At 39.8% G+C, this 22416-nt stretch overlaps 1 protein-coding gene and 1 pseudogene across 1 annotated transcript in view; one reads left to right on the forward strand and one right to left on the reverse strand.

Moving 5' to 3' along the window:
- LOC139457589 (uncharacterized) overlaps positions 1–22007 on the forward strand; it is a 52504-nt gene extending 30497 nt beyond the window's left edge. The window contains exon 2 of the mRNA XM_071238957.1: positions 21268–22007. Within this exon, the coding sequence (XP_071095058.1) occupies positions 21268–22007 (740 nt within the window). The remainder of the gene's footprint in view (positions 1–21267) is intronic.
- On the reverse strand, positions 12228–13207 carry LOC139457588 (uncharacterized; annotated as a pseudogene).
- Positions 22008–22416: the final 409 nt, after the last annotated feature.

A 22416-nucleotide genomic window follows, 5' to 3' on the forward strand; every position in this document is an offset into this window, starting at 1 on the left:
TTTGGAAAAGTTTGACCGTAGCCCTTGAAAAATGTATTAAGATACACGTGTAGAGCGATCTGGTCATGCATACACTGAAGTTTACTGTATGAAGTTTTATCTTAATTCAAATATATAAAAGTCAGAAGGAATGAGTGCACAGGCAGAAAGAATTGGGAACATAAGTGACCTGTAGTGTAACCATAAAGTTTTACATACTTTTTGTCATTAAACAATATATTACGTGACTAACCACGGGAGTAGATAATTATTAATAACTAGAGCACCACCTAGGTGGTGCTCTGACGTCATCAAGGTCACGTGACTGCCAGTGTCTCATTAATATGCAGAATAACTCATTAATATGCAAATGTATGCATGACGTCACAGGTCAATTAGGTTAATAAAGGGTCAACTGACCAGATGCAATCATGCAATGAATGACTTGACCATTTGTTAACCGTAGAACACGGGATAGTAATGACTGTCCCTATACGGACATGTTACTACGACCGGGGTTGGGTCGGGTCTTGACTCACGCGGAATGGAATGTCATTGTGAGACCATTTTGGCGTGAGAACATGTGGTGAACATTTGAACCTTTTGCATTGAAGACATTTCTCTGTGCACATTCGGTGGCCGGCTATGTGTGGTAGGATTAAAAAAAAAGCCCAGGAACAGGTTCAAGTAGAAAGATCTCCCGATATTCAATTACATTCATTAAGGGTCAACTGACCGGATGCAATCATGCAATTAATTACTTGACCATTCGTTAAACGTAGAACAACACGTGTCTAAAAACAAAATGTCGGACGTTGCCATGAACCCCCACGGGTGTCACATGTCCTCGGTTTGAATCTCGCGCCTGACCTACAAGTCAGTTCTATGAGGCCCCATTCCACATCCCAGGCTACGTTGATCCATAAGTGCAATAACTCATTCATTGTCAAATATCATCATGACGTCACAGGTCAGAAAGAGTAATGAGAGGTCTGTTGTTCCAATGCACGAATGAAATGTGTTAATGAGTCCTTCATTAAGTGAGAACAAAAGCATAGTAATGAAGTGGCTACTACGAGGTTCAAATGTGATTCCCGGGGAAAGGAATGTCATTGTTAGACATATTCCATTGATGCATGGATTTCGCGTAGTAAAATGACTGTCACATGTGGCAAAGAGGGGTGTGAGTTGACTTTCCATAGAAACCACATGTCCAGTTCTTAACTCTTCTAGTTCCTTTTAACAAACAGTTGCCATGACAACTATAAAAAAATAACAAAGAACAATGGATAGTAATGAATATCCTTATATGGAAACTTAGGTCACCAATCCCTCATTAATATGCAAGATAACTCATTAATGTGTAAATGTATAAGTGATGTATCGCACGCGAAGTGGAATGTTATTGCGACTGAATTTTGCCGCCTTTTTGCACCTTTTCTCCATGCTCAGCGTCTGCTGAGATTATCAGCCCAGGAATAGGAGTGTGATCTATGTCAATATGTGTTATAAAACTCAATGGTCGTGTTGAGTGACTGACATTTTCACTCTAACCTTGCTGACAGTATTGAAGAAGGAATGAATGAGGAGAATGGAGGTCACGTGCTGCTGTGTCAGAGTCGTCTTGGGTGAGTAAAAATTTTAATCGAAATATTTTTACAAATTATTTACTGATATGTAATTAGTTACATTGAAATCTGTTTTCTTTCTTTCTCATCTGTCTACCTCTAATGCATATTTGTGTAAAGCATTTTTGTAATGTTATGTATGCATTTGTACACCATGCTTTTGACAAAATAATTCAGATTATTTAACAGTTAAACTTCAAACAGATTCTTATTTAACTAATCCATTTGTAGAGTTTAATACCCAACAGAAATCAGATATAATTCTTATTCTTTTTGTTGTTGTTGTTGTTGTTGATAAAACATCACTCGTTAAACATTTTACAAAGCAAGTTAGAATATCCATAGTGATTTTATGAAAATTTACTTTTTATGAAATGTAACAAAGTGATTTCTGATACAGACTATACTTTGTTTTGCGAGCGGCGCACAACTTTTGGGTACATGCTATGGCATTGCGATTCCTGGCTGTAGATGTTATAGTCTGTTTCTGCATGATGCATGTGTATGGAAAAAAAACTTGATTGAGTTTATTATGTTATCATGAGTCCAACGAATTCTCATTTAAGAAAAAAAAAGTACATGTACAAATTCAATGTTCCCTTTGTTCCAGGATGTGTGCACCACAAATGGCGTCCCATTGAAGAACCATCATAATGAAGAGACATAGTGATGTAGTTACTTTTACCTATGTGCTCTTTAATAAAGTCAGACATCGATCAATGTATTCTTATATTGTCTTTTTTATCTCTTTTTACAAAACAGTTACGATTAATCTTAAGGTTTTAAAAAGGTGATCTTAGCATAGTGTTAGTTAACCATTGTCATGATAAATTTCTATGACTCGAGATAAAGTTAGAATATTGTGAATTTAGCATGATTAGCTTTTTAAAACCTTAAGATTAATCGTTTGGTGTATTGTGTCCTCTGTCAGTGGTCAGGAAGACAACGCAAGCTTCACCAAGTACATATTCGCTGCGGAGTGACGTGATCACCTTCGTTACAACGCTCAATGGGCATAGTAATATTTCCATATTTAGTTAGTGTACTATGTACACAGTTGACGACGCATCTAACAGTAGATCATATTGCTTATATGGTAACAAGTGAGGTTTATTTTACAACACTCAGAGTGAGTTGGTATATGTGATACACATAACACCTTGTTTTGTCCGTGTCGCTGTTTTGTGAAATACTGACTGAGAGCCTCCTGAAATTGAGGTCACCACATGCCATTTATCGTGAGCCTGCTTATGAATGGAGGGGGTTGGTTAACCACAGCTCCACTCCGTTGTAGAAAGTTCACATATGGTATGAGTTACTATACACATGCTATTCAATAAAGGCATGATGAATACTAAGAATATCAGGATCTAATTTTGTTAAAGAACAACACTAATTATATGAAAAAACACCAATTCACCTGTGTGAAATTTACAACCATATCCTTTAACTCTGCAAATTACGAATTTGCAAAATCATTGTGTAATATTTCATGATAGTTTTAACTTCAAACTGACCATGTAACCATTGTTTGCTAGATACATATTATAATACCGCGATAGCTAGCCAACGGAATGGTCGTTACCTGATAACTTGGAAGTCAATTTGATAATCATTGGAAATTAATTGAGAGCATGGGGTGTTAGCTGGAAACTTCACCTGTGTGTGTTATAACAAAATCAAGTGGGAAACATGATATTCGGTGGGAGAATACAGTGTTTTGCACGAGAAATTAAAGTCGGAGAGAGGATGTCTTCCACAGTATGTGTCTATTATGCCTGATTCAGAGTATTTGTAATTACAGGAGAAACCAACGAACGACTATTTCACGAGTTGAAATTCGAGCATTTTACTTCAAACACTGCCCGAATGCATCTGACCCTTGACCTACTTACAGTATGAGTGTATATTCGTGTTAATTTGCAGTTATAAGAATAATTTTCGTTAATTGTGTTTATGTCTAATATCTTCCAAAGAGTATGTAGAAGTCAGTAGATCATCTCAGCAACATGTGCATGATTTTCACATGCATCTTTCCCTAGTTTAGTTATCGAATAGCACTTGTACATCCGTACATACTTTTTTGGATTTAATAAATTTATCCATTTTGAACGAAAAGACTAATGCGAGTTCGTCTGCAAGTCGGAAAATTTAAAAAAGGTGTTATACATTGTATTTTACCAAATCAAAATTTCGTAAGTTTATTGATACCAATTATTGTATATTTTTTTCTATTAATTCACCATGTCACATCACAGCGTTCATTACCTTTAACTCAAAACCTCTTGCAGCGAAATATCACAAGATTAATTGCCTGTTTTGTATCAGGTTGGGTATATGTTAAAAAACAAACAAAATGACAATACACTCACATCAAGAATATTTATTCGTTGCGTGTATACAAACGTGATTAAACAATAATATTTAACACTAAACCGACTTACAAAGATTCCAATTTTCTAACGTCTCCGGGCACGCAAGATTCTCATTTAAATAGGCTATTGAAAACCTATCCTGTGACAATTTGTTGAAGAGTGCTGACGTCAGAACACCTCGAATGAAGTTGGATAGATTTATGATGTGAATCTGTACGAAGGGGAGGTCGGATAGCTGATTGGTTAAAGCGTTCGCTCGTCACGCCGAAGACCCGGGTTCGATTCCCGACATGGGTACAATGTGTGAAGCCCATTTATGGTGTCCCCCGCCATGATATTGATGGAATATTGCTATAAGCGGCTTAAAACCATACTCACTCACTCACTGTAGGTTCACAGTTCTCGTTGAATTGAAGTGTTGACAGTGTGGTTTTACTATAGACAAGTTCGTGTTAGTAACTGTATGATACTAAAAAAAACAAAAAACAAAATAACCACAAGCAAACTGTCGTGTGATCGGCTTGTAGAGATAATTGCTTTCCAGAGGCATATTGACCATATGTATGACATCATAGAAATATGAATTAAAACAACAACAAAATATAAACTGTAATGAGGCTTTTATTAACAGCACAGGGTGTTGTCTTTACAAGTGTAGAGTTCGAGTGATTTCAACGATTTACAAAATGATTAAAAACCTTGACGGTTCAATGATTTTAGAATAGTTTTAAGTGTTTAATCTCGACATGAAATACACCACTCAGATGCACCTGATGGAGACGACCATCTTTGTGACATTTATAGATGTTTGCGTCCCGGAGGTCCCAACTTGACCGGTCTCCTGATGTATACGACCAGGCGTTTCTTTGACGCCAGGGAGCTGTCATTTAGAGAAATCTGTTTTGACTTTATGACAGGTCCTGTTTTCAATACATGGATAAGTCCAAATCTTTTTCCTTTACCTCGACTCGGTGACCGATTCTTCCGTGTCATTGCTTTGGGTAACACAAAATCTCAACTGAAGGGTTGTAAAACGAGAACAAGGTTTTTATTCTTGCTCGCTCTGCTCGTCATCGCCATCATAGGCGGCTGAGATAGATTCGGTGTCACTATCTGCTTCAGGTATGTCTACACGAGTCAGAATGTCTTTCATCACAGTTTTCGTGAAACGAGCGATCTTGTTTTTGATAATAGATTGATCAGTGCCAGGATTCATATTGCTCAGGCTGTCTAGGATGGGTTGAAATAGAGGCGCCTGTCTAAAATATTGGGAGAACTCTATGACACTTTTGAGACTGTCGGTCAATTCGCTGTCCCACATCTGTTTCATATTTTCTGTCAATCCATTCTTCTGTTCGACCCTGTTGTCTGTACTTTTTCCTCTTGAGTTTCATCGCGTCATGCTTGATGTTGTACACACGATTCGAGATGCGTTGTAAACCAACATTTTGCCACTCCTCTGCATCCACGTCGGCGTTTGGCGGCTTCCATCGACGACGTTTGACAGCGAGACCTCCACCTTTCTGTTCAGGAAGTCGTTCCTCATCGTCGTCGCCGTTGTCGTCACTCTCGTATCTGAGACATTTTCTCTTGCATTTCAAGTTGTTGTTTGCTGGACACCATGATCTAATATGTCGATGTAGATCGTGCATATTGTCTATCAATACGCCGCAGTCAGTACACGCAGTGGTCATGGTAAAAGGTCCTGTGTCGTCACTCGAGATGGATGCTGTTTCAACGTCGTCGTCGTCAGAGCTTAGAGACCTTTCTTTGGAAATTGAAGTGTGATCAGCACGAATGTCAGGAGCTGTCTGCACGTCTAATGCTAGAGAGACATCTTTTACCCGTTGTTGTTGTTGTTCTTGTCGTGAAGCACTGTGATCAGGTTGATTGTCGCTGGTTGTCAAGACGTTGACATGTAATCTATTCTTCTCACTTGTACCGGGTTTGAGATCCACTGTAAGGTGTCCATAAGGTGTTTCAACAGCCCTTTCATAAAGAGTCATAAATTTACCAATATCTTCAGGAAATATTTTTCTGGCGAATAACTTCACCTGCTGTCTGTCCAATGACATTTTTGTGGTGGGAGGTTTGGGTAAACAGACGGGAAATCCGATTGTCATTCTTTGCTTAAGACAAAAAGTCATCCAACACCATCATGTTCTGATTACGGGCATCGAAGAAGTTTTCATCTTCGAGATTGTAAGGTATTCCTTTCACAAACCGTACTTGAGGTAAAGTTTGAAGAATGCTATCGTAAAGCGGTTGCCACACAGTATAACACCAGACAATACAGTCGGGCAGGGGTTGAACGAATCCACGACGTAATAGGTTGAAGACAAACACCCACTTTCCGCATCCACTGGGTCCAACAACGGTGCTATTGGAGGGTATAAGGAACTTGAATCGTCCGTGTCGCTGGTGTTCCCGAGATGAAAGCAAACGTGGAGATATTTCCTGATGAGGAGGAGGAGGGTGTTTATCGGGGGGAGGAGGAGTAGGAGGAGTAAGGTGTTTATCCAGAGGAGGAAGAAGAGAAGGCGAGTCTTAAGTTGATCTATGCACCTGCTTCTGATGTCTCTGTAGGTTTTCTTTTTGCGCAAAACTCTTGCCACAATCTGGACAGGTGGTAACCTCCATAGTGAACAAATACAAGTGCGCGATAAGAGGGTCTGAACCATTCTTTAATATCCTTCACCCATGCAATGCTTAAAGACAGCTTGGGTTCATTTCACAGCAGCTTTTTATTTTCAACACAGGTTTCCTGAGGAGTAGGAGGAGGAGGAGGAGAAAGAGGAGGTGTTGGTTGTGGTGGAGGGTGTTTATCAAGAGGAGGAGGAGGGTGTTTATCCAGAGGAGGAGGAGGAGGAGGGTGTTTATCCAGAGGAGGAGGAGGATGGTGTTTATCCAGAGGAGGAGGAGGAGTAAGGTGTTTATCCAGAGGAGGAAGAAGAGAAGGCGAGTCTTGAGTTGACCTGTGCACCTACTTCTGATGTCTCTGTAGATTATCTTTTCGCGTAAAACTCTTGTCTCAGTCTGGACAGGTGGTAACCTCCATAGTGATCAAATACAAGTGCCCGATGAGAGGGTCTGAAGCATTCTTTTATTTCCTTCAGCCATGCGACGCTTCAAGGCAGGTCGGATTCGTTTCACAACAGCCTTTACTTTCGACACGGGTTGCATTTTCAGTATAGTCATTTTCGCTTTCTTGGTTGTCATCTTTTTCTTCTTAGATGCAACCAGTCTCTTCGGCGACCCCTTTGATGCCATTGATTTTCTCCGACATGTTTTTCTCGACTTGGTCTTGCTATGCTTTGTGAAAATGACTGTAGGTCCAAATATATCCTCTGAAACTTTCTTCATTTTGAAAACGGACGTCTTATCTGTCAGCAAGGTTAGAGTGAAAATGTCAGTCACTCAACACGACCGTTGAGTTTTATAACACATATTGACATAGATCACACTCTTATTCCTGGGCTGATAATCTCAGCAGACGCAGCCCCCCCCCCCCCCCGAATGAGCATGGAGAAAAGGTGCAAAAAGGCGGCAAAATTCAGTCGCAATAACATTCCATTTCGCGTGCGATGTCAAGTTTCCATATGATGATATTCATTACTATCGAGTGTTCTTTGTTAATGTAAGTAAATTGCATCTGGTCAGTTGACCCTGTATTCATCTAATTCACCTGATACATCACTTATACATTTACATATCAATGAGTTATCTTGCATATTAATGAGGGATTGGTGACCTAAGTTTCCATATAAGGATATTCATTACTATCCATTGTTCTTTGTTAATGAATGCTCAAGTAATCTTATCTCTTAGAAGTGATCTACTAAACTACGTTATTTCACTCTATTTTTTCTCATGAAAATGATTCTGGGTATGGGTTAAACGAGTATTTTTTCCATTGAAATAGGAAACTGAACCGACATTTTGAAATCAAACATCTTTTAGAAAAAAGAATAGAATTTTACAGTATTAAAACGTCATATACCAGACTGGCATACATTACAGTCTCGCGATACCGACTCTATATTTCTCCGAGCTGACCTCTAGCTAGGAGTCAGGACTGTTAACCCTTATTTTTTTATAGTTGTCTTGGCAACTGTTTGTTAAAAGGAACTTATAATAGGTAACACTAGAAGAGAGAAGAACTGGACATGTGGTTTCTATGGAAAGTCAACTCACACCCCTCTTTGCCACATGTGACAGTCATTACTACGCGAAATCCATGCATCAATGGAATATGTCTAACAATGACATTCCTTTCCCCGGGAATCACATTTGAACCTCGTAGTAGCCACTTCATTACTATGCTTTTGTTCTCACTTAATGAAGGACTCATTAACACACTGTATTCGTGCATTGGAACAACAGACCTCTCATTAGCCTTTCTGACCTGTGACGTCATGATTATATTTGACTATGAATGAGTTATTGCACTTATGGATCAACTTAGTCTAAGATCGCTTTGTGGAACGGGAGCCCATAGAACTGACTTTTAGGTCAGACGCCAGATTTAAACCTAGGTCACGTGACGCCCGTCAGCGTTCATGGCAACGTCCACCATCTTGTTTTTAGACACGTGTTGTTCTACGTTTAACAAATGGTCCATTAATTAATTGCATGATTGCATACAGTCAGTTGACTCTTTATTAACGTAATTGAATACCGGGAGATCTTTCTACATGAACCTGTTCCTAATGTGCACAGAGAAATGTCTTCAATGCAAAAGGTTCAAAGACCTCAAAGAGTCAAGACCCAATCCAACCCCGGTCGTTGTAACATGTCCATATAGGTGGTGCTCTAGTTATTAATAATTATCTACTCACGGGTACGGTAGCCTTGTGGGTACCCGGGTTTCTCCTCAGGACCCACTCGACCAGTGTACGGCTGCAACGATACAGGAAGGTCACGATACGATACGCATCTCGATATTCCGGTCATGATACTATACGTATCTCGATACGCAATGATAAAAAACAAGACTTAATTCATGTCAAGATTGCACCTTTCATGATTTTGGAATAGTCAAAATTGTTTTATAATAACAAGACTACTGAAGTTGTTCAGCTTCAAAGTGGAACTTTCTCTAACTTTCTTTAAAAACAATTCAAAGTTCAAACACCAGAAAATAATTAATGTGCTCCACCAGTGATACAACGTCAAAGAATTTTGATGCAATGGTCGAAGAAATTGTATCTGAAATTATTGTTTTATCAGGAATAATATAGCCCAATAGCGTGTTACCTCAGTTGCAGCTTTTATTATATATATATCTAAAATTATAAGAACCACAAATGTAGCATTTGGGTACTGGTGATTGCTGTTGCAGGATATTTTTACGCATGGAACAATTTGACCAGTCCCCCTAGGGACTTCCCGTGCTACATGTATTTCGATTGCGAAAACGTTATGTTGACATATATTAGCCAAATTGCCACAAATATGACTTTTAACACGTCAAAGTATGGCATTTTTAAAATATGTATCCATTCTATAGCAACTGAAGTTCGTTTCAATGCGTCAAAAGCGGTAATCTGATTGTGGTTGCTGTATCTCTTCACACACGATTTCATATAACTTAATGAAAACAATATTAAATGAAATTTTGAAAAAAACTATTAAAATATATTACAAACACAAGTCCAGATATACAATGAACACGTTTTAATAACAAGATAGTATGATAATGGTATTGAATTGCGTGCTTCAGTTCGGATTTTTATTGACAGATATTTCCATTGTTACGTGCTTGCGGGAATCAGCTGATAATGTTTTTTGAGATGGGGAAAAACATGTCGGTGTAAAACCGGAGCTTATTAAAAATGTAAGTGCGGTTTTGGGAGCCATGCGTTGCCGCCCGCTATAACCAAGTTAGCGATTTATTGAAAGGCACAATAGCGAGGAAACGATGTACTTGAGATTTGCGTTCCGTGTCGTGGCATATCGATAAATGGGCCTACGTTTATCTAAATCGTATCGTGGGTCAAGTATCGCGATGCATCGGAATATCAGTGTATCGTTGCACCCTTAGTCCCTTGGCACTATGCGGGTGTGAAAAGTGAGGGACCATATACAGTCCCGTGGCACCAAGAGGGTTAAAGGGAGAAGATGCTCCAATGTGTATTTGTAGCAGGACTTGTTCCGATGCCCACAGACCACAGACACTACGGTGTTCGTCAATGGCCAATATTTATTTGCAGAAATTTCGAATATGATTTAAAAGAAAACCACCCTGAAACAATCAGGTATACAATATAGCACATATTAAATAATATACACATATCACAAACACAGATATATACATACAATTCATATGCATACTAGTATATTGAGATAAAGTTCATAGTATTGTTGTAAATGCACAGGGTAGAATATATTTATGTACATGTTAATTAGAAACATATTCTGTCTTGATATATGATCAAATGCATACACTAGATAATGACATTTAAACACCAACATGTAAACGACAACATGTAAACCTACCAGGTGTTTGGGCCTGGGTTGATATCCCACCTGGGGACGATGCCGCGCTAAGTTTCTGCACAGTAGTGCAAAACTCGTCTGCAGAGGAAATAAAAATATATACAGTACATGCAGACGTGACAATAAGAACACATACTTTCTATCATACATACATGTAGCTGAACATGAAAGAGTAATATTATAAAATGCCTCATGCATTCATTCATTTATGCTTACCTTCATTCATTCATTTATGCTTACCTACATTCATTCATCCCATGCATGCTTGCTTAGCCTTACCTCTTATATCACAAGTAACCTCTATAATTTCTAAACCTACTAAATCTCACTTTTTTTAGTTTAATGCTTATACATGTTTTACTGATTGTAGGATACTTATTTGGTTGTTAAACTCAATAATAATTACGAATCTACATTCTGTGTATTCGTGTCTAAACACACATATATCCAAATGTAACCGGGGTTTGTGATGGCAAATACAACGTCCAAACTCAGGCTACGGATGTGAGTCTTTATTGCCTTAGTAGATAATAATGACACCCTGTAATGTACAAACAATAAGATTATAAAAACAGTAGTACACAGGTTTCATACACACATATATTAATACAATACAAAGCGACCTTTCATTTCATATAAACATAGTCTATATTCATTACATCAACATGAACTTAATAATTAATGATATATAAAATCATTATCTTACCCTGAAGTGAAAAAACGATTTATCAAGGGCGATAACTCGATCCCGACATTACTGATAAGATTACAATATATAAATGGTCCATGGTTCTAAAATACACTGAACATTACAAATACAATTACCACTTTGTTGAAACTACTATATTAATTCATTACCTGATCATACATTTGGTATGATACAGTATTTACAAAATATATTTCATGACAAAACAAACAGGTAAATTATCCATACCCTGTGGGTGACACTGGGGTGTTTGTCCTCTCCAGGCAGCAGCCTTACGTGGTAGCTATGTAGCTGTCAGCACGCTCCTAATTACTGAATCAGCTATGATTAAATGTAACATATAGAATACAATTGAGGAAATATAACTAACTACAAACTATCATACAATGATTGACATTGCATACAAATTCAGTATTTACACAATGCTAAAAATCAACGCATTCACTCAAACATTCACACACAGAAAGAAGAAGGATGAAAAGCATTTATAGTGTTTACTTAGGCTTATTTAATTATTAACTTAGCAATATGGTGACACAATCACCATACCAGAGATAAGCATGTTAATAATACGGAAATAACATTCCACATAACTTAGATAACATAAGTTATATTATTATATAAATACATACATAGATATTAGCTAGCAATTTTATAGATTACTAACCTTAATAATCGAATTATTTATCCCAGATCTGTCCAAGTCCAAATTGTTGACTGACTTCTGAATTGGTGTATTGTCAAGTGCAAGATGAATGAAAAGTGCACAGTTTGAACAAGCCAATGAAAACAAGGCTTGGGTTAGAACAACGAGAAGAAACAATGACACAAACATAGACCAACCCAACCACCCTCTACATTATAAGTAAACTAATCCAGAAGCCCATAATAGATATTGAATTAAGAACCTACTTTCCTAACAACTTAAAATAATATTACAAACCTAAAGGACCTCAACTAGATAAAACATATATACAACAAAACTGTATGTTAATACTTGTGTCTGCCACATACTTCCCCCCACAGGAAAATGATGTCTCATCATTTGACCTTGCCGTTAACATGGTCGAGAAGGGTATCAGCCACTCGGTGTCGCTGATCCCGGAATCTATCATCTGCTAGCAGAGAATTGAGATAGTTGGCTCTGGCAAGCCATTCTGGATTTCCAGGATCACTTATGGCAGAAAGAACATATTCTCCACTTCTCATCCAGCTGGGCTGTGACCTGGTCCTGGTTGACCGCCGTGGCTGAGAATCTTCTGGCTGCAAATTGGTTTGTTCTTCTCTGTCATCCTCACTACCTGTGGCCCCAGTCTAAGATCTGTCTTCATCTTGCTCGTTCTGGTGAACAGTATCATCAGTATGCTCTTTTTCTTCCCCCCCCCCTTCTTCAGTAGGAGTCTCATCTCCTTCTAAAGCTTCTTCTGACTATCCTTCAGTTGGCCTTTCCACTGTGATCTCAGTAGGAACTGAAGGTTCTGAAGAATGGGTATAGCCAATTGCTGATTCCTCATCAGACATATCTTCACTCGTTTCGACAGCCGTGTTCTTCCTCGGCTTAGGCACAGGTATTGGTACTTGTCGTCGTCTGGGTTTAATGGCTGGTGGCATTTTGACTGGCAAAGAACTAACTGGCAGCAAGAGGTTACGATGTAGCACTCTATTTCTTCCCTCTCCATTCTCCTTTCCAACCTCAAAGACAGGTATCGATGGATTGGGATGGCGCAGCACAACATATACATCTTCATCCCATCTGTTAGCTAATTTATGTCTTCCATCAAAGGCCACAATCTTTACAAGGACTTGATCTCCTGGTTCCAACATTGCAGCTCTGGCCCTCTGGTCATAGTAAGTCTTCTGCTTGCCTGATATTTCTGAGATGCTGTTGAAGCTATGTCATAGGCTTGCCTCAATTGGTCCTTCAAGGATTTGGTGTACTCTGTTATGGACTTGCTTTCCTGAACTTCCATGTCCAATCCAAAAACAAGGTCAACTGGAAGTCTTGGATGTCTTCCAAACATCAAGAAGAAGGGAGCTACAGATGTTGACTCATGGCGGGTACAGTTGTAGGCGTGGACGAGTGGACCTACATGCGCCTTCCAGTTCTTCTTTTCATTTGGTTCCAAAGTACCAAGCATGTTACAAAGAGTACGGTTGAACCGTTCTGTCATCCCATTGCCCATTGGATGGTATGGCGTTGTCCGGGACTTTTCTATCTTCAGAAGCTGGCACAGTTCCTGCATCACCTTCCCTGTAAAATTGGCTCCTTGATCAGAATGGATTCTTTTTGGAAGACCATAATGGATGACAAAATTGCTGAAAAAGGCTTCTGCTGTTGTTTTTACTGACATGTTCTTGGTTGGGTAGGCTTGGGCGTAGCGAGTGAAGTGATCTGTCACAACCAAGACATGTTCTATTCCTCCTTTAGAAGGGTCTAGGGAAAGGAAGTCCATGCATACAAGCTCTAGTGGCTCGGAAGTCTTGATGCTGATTAAGGGAGCTTTGATGTTGGTTGCAGTTTTCCTCCTTAGACAACGCTCACAATGTTTTAGGTGGGTCTCCACGTCACGTGTTATCCCTGGCCAGTAGAATCTGTCCTGTAGAAGTGATACAGTCCTGTCTCTTCCAGGGTGTCCTACATTGTCATGGAGGCTCCTCATTGCCGCAGTTCTTAATCGAGAGGGTAGAACTAGCTGTTCCCTGTCTACGCCATTAACACTGGCGAATCTGTATAGAACTCCTCGCTTGAGTTTGAACTGACTGTAGTTCTTCATCAATGATGTCATTTCAGGATCCTTCAGGTAGTTCATCCGGTCCGGCATTGCTCCATTCCTCAAGTGTTTGATAATTTCTACAAGGGCTTGATCTTTAGCCTGTGATCATCTCCAGTCTCTGGCATTCTGTTCACATCTGTCCTCAGTTAAGTCAAGATCTTCATCTTCAACCACCTCTGCAGAGAGGCACAAACTTTCCACAAGATTCGTCACATGGGTAGAATGACAAATAGCTGTGACATAATCTTTGGCAATCTCATCCATGTCATCAGGGTTTTCCTTGACTGGTAACCTGGACAGAGCATCGGCATCACTGTTGGATTTCCCTGGGAGGTACTTAATGCTGAAATTATAGCTGGAGAGAGCAGCAAGCCATCTATGACCCGTGGCGTCTAATCGAGCACTTGTCAGCACATACGTCAATGGATTGTTGTCGGTGATAACCACAAAGTCATGACCCCACAAGTAGTCATGAAACTTCTCTGAGATAGACCATTTCAGACACAAAAACTCCAGCTTGTGTGCTGAATAATTTCTCTCAGAACGACTGAGTCCTCTACTTGCATAACCTATTACTCGTGGCTGTCCGTCCTGCACCTGGTAGAGTACAGCACCTAGTCCATGACCACTGGCATCTGTATGTAGTTCAAAGGGCTTGGTACAGTCAGCATATCCCAGAATTGGTGGCATGGAGAGTCGCTACTTTAGTTCGTTGAAAGCACTCTGTTGGGCTTCCCCCCACATCCAGTTAACGTCCTTGGGTTGCTTTGACTTCTTTGAAGCTGACTTTTGCATTAACTCTGAAAGTGGTTTGGCAATTTTGGCAAAATCTTTGATGAATTTTCTGTAATAGCCAGCGAATCCTAGAAATTTCCTGACTTGTTCCGGGCTGGAAGGAGTTGGCAAATGTTGCACTTTGTCAATTTTCTCAGGGTCAGCTTCAATTCCATGTTTGGAAACAATGTTCCCCACATACCGAACTTGCACTTCTTGGTGGCGAGTTTGAGCCCACATTCTTGTAATCGCTGGAAAACGTGTTTGAGTCGTTCAATATGTTCTTCATACGTGTTAGAGAATATGATCAAATCATCGAGATAGATCAAACAGATGTTAAGGTGTAGACCAAGGCATCGTTCCATGAGACGCTGGTAAGTGGCTGGGGCGTTGGTAAGTCCCAATGGCATACGATTGTACTCGTAGAATCCTAGAGGTCCTACAGTGAAGGCGGTTCTTTCTTTATGAGCTTCCTCGATCTCCACCTGGTGATAACCACTTTTCATGTCAAGGACTGAGAAGAACTTGTTTCCACCCAAACAATCCAGTAAGTCTTCAATCCTCGGCAGAGCGTAGGAATCTTTAATGGTTCGGTCATTAAGCTGGCAAAAATCTGCACACATCCTGAGACGCCCATCTTTCCTTCTGGCCAGTACAATATTAGATGCCTAAGGACTGTGTGACTTCCTGATTACTTCAGCTGAGAGTAGTGTTTGAAGATGGTTCCGAACTTCATCATACATTGCAGGTGGTATTCGGCGATGTCTCTGTTTGAAGGGAACTTCATCAACAATGTCTATCCGATGATGCACCATGTTGCTACATCCAATGTCATCATCATGTTTGGAGAAGATGTCTGTGAACTTCATGATGATGTCAAGTCCCATCTGTATCTCTTCCCTTGTCAGGTCAATGTCATCAACATCGACTTGGTTGATGATGTCATCTGGGTCACCTTGTTCTCCAGTGGGTAGCTCCGGAATAGATACAGGCTGAATCTCACACAACAGAGCTCTAGGAGGGACAACTACTGTTCTACTTGTAATGTTGGAGATATGCACATCCACTGGGTTCCGACTGTCATGGTTGTAAGATATAAGCGTAGGCGCTATGTCCAAATCCTGTGGTAATGAAGCAAAGCTGGTAGGTTGGAGTAAAACACATATGACTGGTGAATTGAACCCCTTGGTTACTTGTCCTTTGATAACCATGTTGGTGTTGGTTGGAATGATGAGGTTCTTGTTCTCTGTGCTGCGAACAAATCCAAGGCAGTGTCCTAGTCGCTCCAGTTCTTTATCCTGTAATGCTAAAGTCCTGTAGGCTAAGTACCAAGGAGTGTGGAGATTGGCCTTCTGAAGAAAACGTGCTCCGTGTTGTAGCTTACACTCATTCAAGAGATGCTGCAACACATTAGTTCCAAGCAAAGCAGGTACCTTGGCATTGTATCTTGTTTCAGGAACAATTAACATGAGGCACGAATCCGAAGTTTTGCTTATTCCTCCACCAATGATATTGAGTCTTACACTCACATATCCAAGATACGGAAGCTGTAAAATGTCTTGTAAAATGTCTCAGATATGATAGAGACTGTAGCACCAGTGTCCAACAGAGCACGAACAGGAAATCCTTCGATGCTGATCTCAACTTCCGTGGCAGAAATTCCAAAATTTTAGATATAAACTTTCGGACAGTTCAGTTCAAAATTCTTCAACCTTTTATACATCACAGGATTTGTAGCTAGACGACGGGAATCTACAGTCTTGACTGTGTGTTTTCTTTGATGAGAATGTTTCTCATCGACCTTAGCGTGTAGGGGTGTGATATCCTGGGCAGGAAATGACAGTGTATTGACATTAATTAACGTGTTGGACATCCCTAATTAACCTTTACTAATTCATGTTAAACCAACACAGGATGTTTTCTGGAAGTGGACAATCGCGAATACCATAGGGCTGACACGACACGTGTTAATAACTGTCCTAGAACTTCTAAAGTTACTAAACAATCTAAACTAAACATCGTCTCTATCAGAAGCCAGCTAAACAACCAAACAATCAAATTTCAAAAACAAACCAAATTCTTAGGACTTATTTTCGATGAACATCTCCCCTGGGATGCTCACATCCAAAACCTAACAACTAAATACAGTAAAGACCTAAACACCCTAAGATGCCTAACTGGCTCTAACTGGGGAGTTTGAATACTATTCCTGTTGTTTTTCTGAGTTAAGGGAGAAGCCCCATTTGTCAGCCCATTGTTGTATTTTATTTAATGATTTTTGGAGTAAAGTTTGGGCCATTTTAATGCTTTTAATGCTTTTAGTGTGGATCATCCGCGAATTTTGATGTGTTTAGTTTAGGGGATAGGCCATCGAATAGATCGTTTATCATTATATTGAAGTGGGTGGGGCTGAGGATACTGCCCTGGGGAGTGCCATTTTCTAGGGGACATTGGTCCGATAGAGTTTGGTCTATACCCACGGTTATTTTACGATTGTTTAGGAAGTCCTGGATGTAGTTTATTATCTGACCTTTGAGTCCTATTTTTTAAAGTTTTTGTATTAGCCCATCGTGCCATACCATGTCGAAATCTTTAGAGAAGTCTAAGAAGATGCCTGTGGTATATTGTTTATTTAGTTGTCCTCTCTAAATATCTTGCTCTAGTCGGGCGAGGTTATCTAGGGTTGAGCGGCCAGGAGTGAAACCGCTTTTATCTGGGTTAAGTGCCTCAAATACAATCACACTGCCTCCCAATGCACGTACCCTAAAACTAAATGTAAAAAATGCGCACAAACAGACTGCCCAGGCACATTCACACCCTGGTGCATCTCTGCAAATCTATCCAACACACTTTACTTTCAAACCAATGCCCACACAGACACACACTCACCCAGCAGGCAAACAAACACATAAACATAGACACGGCCAAAATCCAAACACAAAAATGTGCTATACCTGCATCCAAACCACTCCTCCCTACACCACACCCAAACACCATCCCACAAATAAACACCACACCCATAACCGACAGCTCTGTCTGGGGACCCTACCAAGAAACCGCACCCACCTCACACACACAAGCAGCCACTCAACCAACCACGAACCCTCCCACATCTCAACATAGCCAAAACATCAACCCCCGCATGCAAAACAAACCACAAAACGACCGCCACAACACGACCCTCATCCAAGCACCCTACAGCCCACATGGCAACAACACTCCCCCACAAGCAAGCACAACAACAAAACACAACCACTAAGAAATCCACAGCTACACCCATCCCGTAAACACCTACACAACCCTCCAGATCACATGCCTCCCCTATGGAAACTCAAACAGCTAAACCTAATCTAACCAATGACGAAGATTTCCTCCACTACTGACGAAACAATAGACACTACTCCAACTAAAACAAACCAAACTTCCCTCTCAGCCCCAAAAAAGGAAGAAAAAAAAACTAAACCGCAAAACTCCCCAACCAGCTAACACCCAAAACCTAAATAACCTCACCTTACTCCTAGTATACATGCATAGTCAAAACTCACCAAAAGCTAGAATGAAATCCTTCCACAAAGTAGCTTTCAATCTAAAATTAACCCATCTTCCCTTCTTCCTCTTTAACCTCCATCTGAAAGAAGTCACCGAATAAAATAAAAACTAAAAACTAAATCACCAATCACCCAAACCCAATAATGGAAGGACTAAATATTTTTCAGTGGAACGCCAACGGACTCACCTCCCACGGCCATGAACTAAAAACTAAATTTAAACTAAATAAAGGCCCTCACATTGCTTGTATCCAGGAAACCAAATTCTCAAAAAATCCAAATTCACACTACCTAACTACAACTCAGTTAGAACTGACAGAGCTAAACCAAAAACAAGAAGAGACGCAGGAGGACTAATCATATTTATCAGGGAAGATATAAATTATGAAGAAATAAAAATAGACACGCCAAACCTAGAAGCCAACGGCATTAAAATCATATTATATAACCGAAAAATAAACATCATAAATATATACCACTGGGCGGAACAAAAAGTCCAACCTGAGGATCTAAACAAACTACTCAAAATAAGCGATAAATATACTATATTCCTAGGATACTTTAACGCTCACCATCCTACATGGAGCATAGATGATAAAATAGATAATCATGGCAAATTAATTTCCGAATGGATAGAAACAAACAACCTAGTACTCCTAAATAACAACCAACCCACGAGGTACGATAAGATAAACCAAAAAATGTCAGCTATCGACCTAACCATATGCACCGCAGATCTAGCTCAAAGTACTCAATGGGAAGTGCACGACGTCCCGCTAGGTAGTGACCACTTCCCCATAAACATAACCATAGGAAATACAAACGTACCAATCCAAACAGAAAACCAAGAACCAAAATTCCATTACAATAAAGCTAACCTGGACCAATTCCAAGATATCTGCAACGAAGCTAACTTATACGAAATAGAAAATAATGATCCAGAAACCTATTGTAGAAACCTAACAGACTATATAATAAACGCAGCCAAAACCTCCATCCCCTTCAAAACATCTAAGACAGGCTAGGCAAACCCACGGTACCATGGTGGAATGAGGAAATAGAACAGACTAGACGAAAACGTAAATCAGCCTTCAATAAAGCAAAACGCGACTACAAACATCTAAACATAGCCCACGAACTAAACCACCAGGTTAAAAAACTAGTCCAACTAGCCAAAAGTTGAGACTGGAAAAAAATCTGCGAAGGTATAAATAACCGTACAGATGCCAGAATGGTCTGGCGCAAAGTCCACGCCATTAGAGGCTTAAAACGACATTAAAATAACCTAACATTGACAACTCAACCAACCCCGCCCAAAAAGCAAACAATCTCGCCAACCACTTTTCAGCCGTTAGGAGTAACACCAACTTCAGCCAAAAATTCCAAGATAAACTTAAAACAAAAAACAAACCCACAATAGACCCAAACAATAACAATCTAGAAATAAACCAACCCTTCACAATGGAGGAGCTCCTCTACGTAATCCAAAACAGGAAAAAGGGCACAACCCCAGGATTTGACCTAACTTCTTACCAAATAATTAAAAATCTCCCGCTAAAACTACTCCAGGCACTACTCAAACTATACAATCTCATCTACCTGGAAACAGGCCCTAGTCATTCCAATCCCTAAACCTAATAAACCAGCTAATCAAGCTAACTCATATAGACCAATATCCCTAACTTCAAACTTATGCAAAGTAATGGAATCAATGGCTAAAAAGATTACAATCACCTAACCCAAAATAACATCAACCATTTAACTGCATGGCAAGTATTTATAAAACGACCGGGGGGAAATATTCTGGGGGGAGATTTTATTTCGTAGGGTTGGGGGAGAGTTTATTTTGAGAGGGGCGGAACTGTACCGGTATAAATTCGCCGGGGGGAGATTTTATTCTGGGGGCGAATATATTTCGTGACACCGGCAAAGATAAATAAATACTATGAAGTAAAATATATTACATGATTGATTGCAAAGGGAAGTAATTTACAAATTACCAGATATCAGAAATATGCTTTGTGTACGGGAATAAGGTACAAGTTACAAAATACACAACGTTATATCCACGTTGTATCCACAAATGTCAGTACACAGAAGTCAGTCACAGATACCGTGAAAGTGAAGGGAATCACATGGCTTGGCAGATCACATGGCTTGGCAGATCTCACTACATGTGCCTGTACACAGAATGGAAGGGGAGCTGTCTATACCAGGAAGAGGCTGGCTGACATTTCTTAGGCAAAACTCCTCACTGGGGGCTCCATTTTGTAACCGGGGTTTGTGATGGCAAATACAACGTCCAACACAGGCTACGGGTGTGAGTCTTTATTGCCTTAGTAGATAATAATGACACCCTGTAATGTACAAACAATAAGATTATAAAAACAGTAGTACACAGGTTTCATACACACATATATTAATACAATACAAAGCGACCTTTCATTTAATATAAACATAGTCTATATTCATTACATCAACATGAACTTAATAATTAATGATATATAAAATCATTATCTTACCCTGAAGTAAACAAACGATTTATCAAGGGTGATAACTCGATCCCGACATTACTGATAAGATTACAATACATAAATGGTCCATGGTTCTAAAATACAATGAACATTACAAATACAATTACCACTTTGTTGAAACTGCTATATTAATTCATTACCTGATCATACATTTGGTATGATACAGTATTTACAAAATATATTTCATGACACAACAAACAGGTAAATTATCCATACCCTGTGGGTGACACTGGGGTGTTTGTCCTCTCCAGGCAGCCGCCTTGCATGGTAGCTATGTAGCTGTCAGCACGCTCCTAATTACTGAATCAACTATGAATAAATGTAACATATAGAATACAATTGAGGAAATATAACTAACTACAAACTATCATACAATGATTGACATTGCATACAAATTCAGTATTTACACAATGCTAAAAATCAACGCATTCACTCAAACATTCACACACAGAAAGAAGAAGGATGAAAAGCATTTATAGTGTTTACTTTGATGTATATGTTGTGCTGCGCCATCCCAATCCATCAATACCTGTCTTTGAGGTTGGTAAGGAGAATGGAGAGGGAAGAAATAGAGTGCTACATCGTAACCTCTTGCTGCCAGTTAGTTCTTTGCCAGTCAAAATGCCACCAACCATTAAACCCAGACGACGACAAGTACCAATACCTGTGCCTAAGCCGAGGAAGAACACGGCTGTCGAAACGAGTGAAGATATGTCTGATGAGGAATCAGCAATTGGCTATACCCGTTCTTCAGAACCTTCAGTTCCTACTGAGATCACAGTGGAAAGGCCAACTGAAGGAGAGTCAGAAGAAGCTTTAGAAGGAGATGAGACTCCTACTGAAGAAGGGAGGGAAGAAAAAGAGCATACTGATGATACTGTTCACCAGAACAAGCAAGATGAAGACAGATCTGAGACTGGGGCCACAGGTAGTGAGGATGACAGAGAAGAACAAACCAATTTGCAGCCAGAAGATGCTTCTCAGCCACGGCGGTCAACCAGGACCAGGTCACAGCCCAGCTGGATGAGAAGTGGAGAATATGTTCTTTCTGCCATAAGTGATCCTGGAAATCCAGAATGGCTTGCCAGAGCCAACTATCTCAATTCTCTGCTAGCAGATGATAGATTCCGGGATCAGCGACACCGAGTGGCTGATACCCTTCTCGACCATGTTAACGGCAAGGTCAAATGATGAGACATCATTTTCCTGTGGGGGGAAGTATGTGGCAGACACAAGTATTAACATACAGTTTTGTTGTATATATGTTTTATCTAGTTGAGGTCCTTTAGGTTTGTAATATTATTTTAAGTTGTTAGGAAAGTAGGTTCTTAATTCAATATCTATTATGGGCTTCTGGATTAGTTTACTTATAATGTAGAGGGTGGTTGGGTTGGTCTATGTTTGTGTCATTGTTTCTTCTCGTTGTTCTAACCCAAGCCTTGTTTTCATTGGCTTGTTCAAACTGTGCACTTTTCATTCATCTTGCACTTGACAATACACCAATTCAGAAGTCAGTCAACAATTTGGACTTGGACAGATCTGGGATAAATAATTCGATTATTAAGGTTAGTAATCTATAAAATTGCTAGCTAATATCTAT

Source organism: Haliotis cracherodii, unplaced genomic scaffold, assembly GCF_022045235.1.
Source record: "Haliotis cracherodii isolate W230 unplaced genomic scaffold, xgHalCrac1.p SCAF_12, whole genome shotgun sequence".
Lineage (NCBI taxonomy): Eukaryota > Metazoa > Mollusca > Gastropoda > Lepetellida > Haliotidae > Haliotis > Haliotis cracherodii.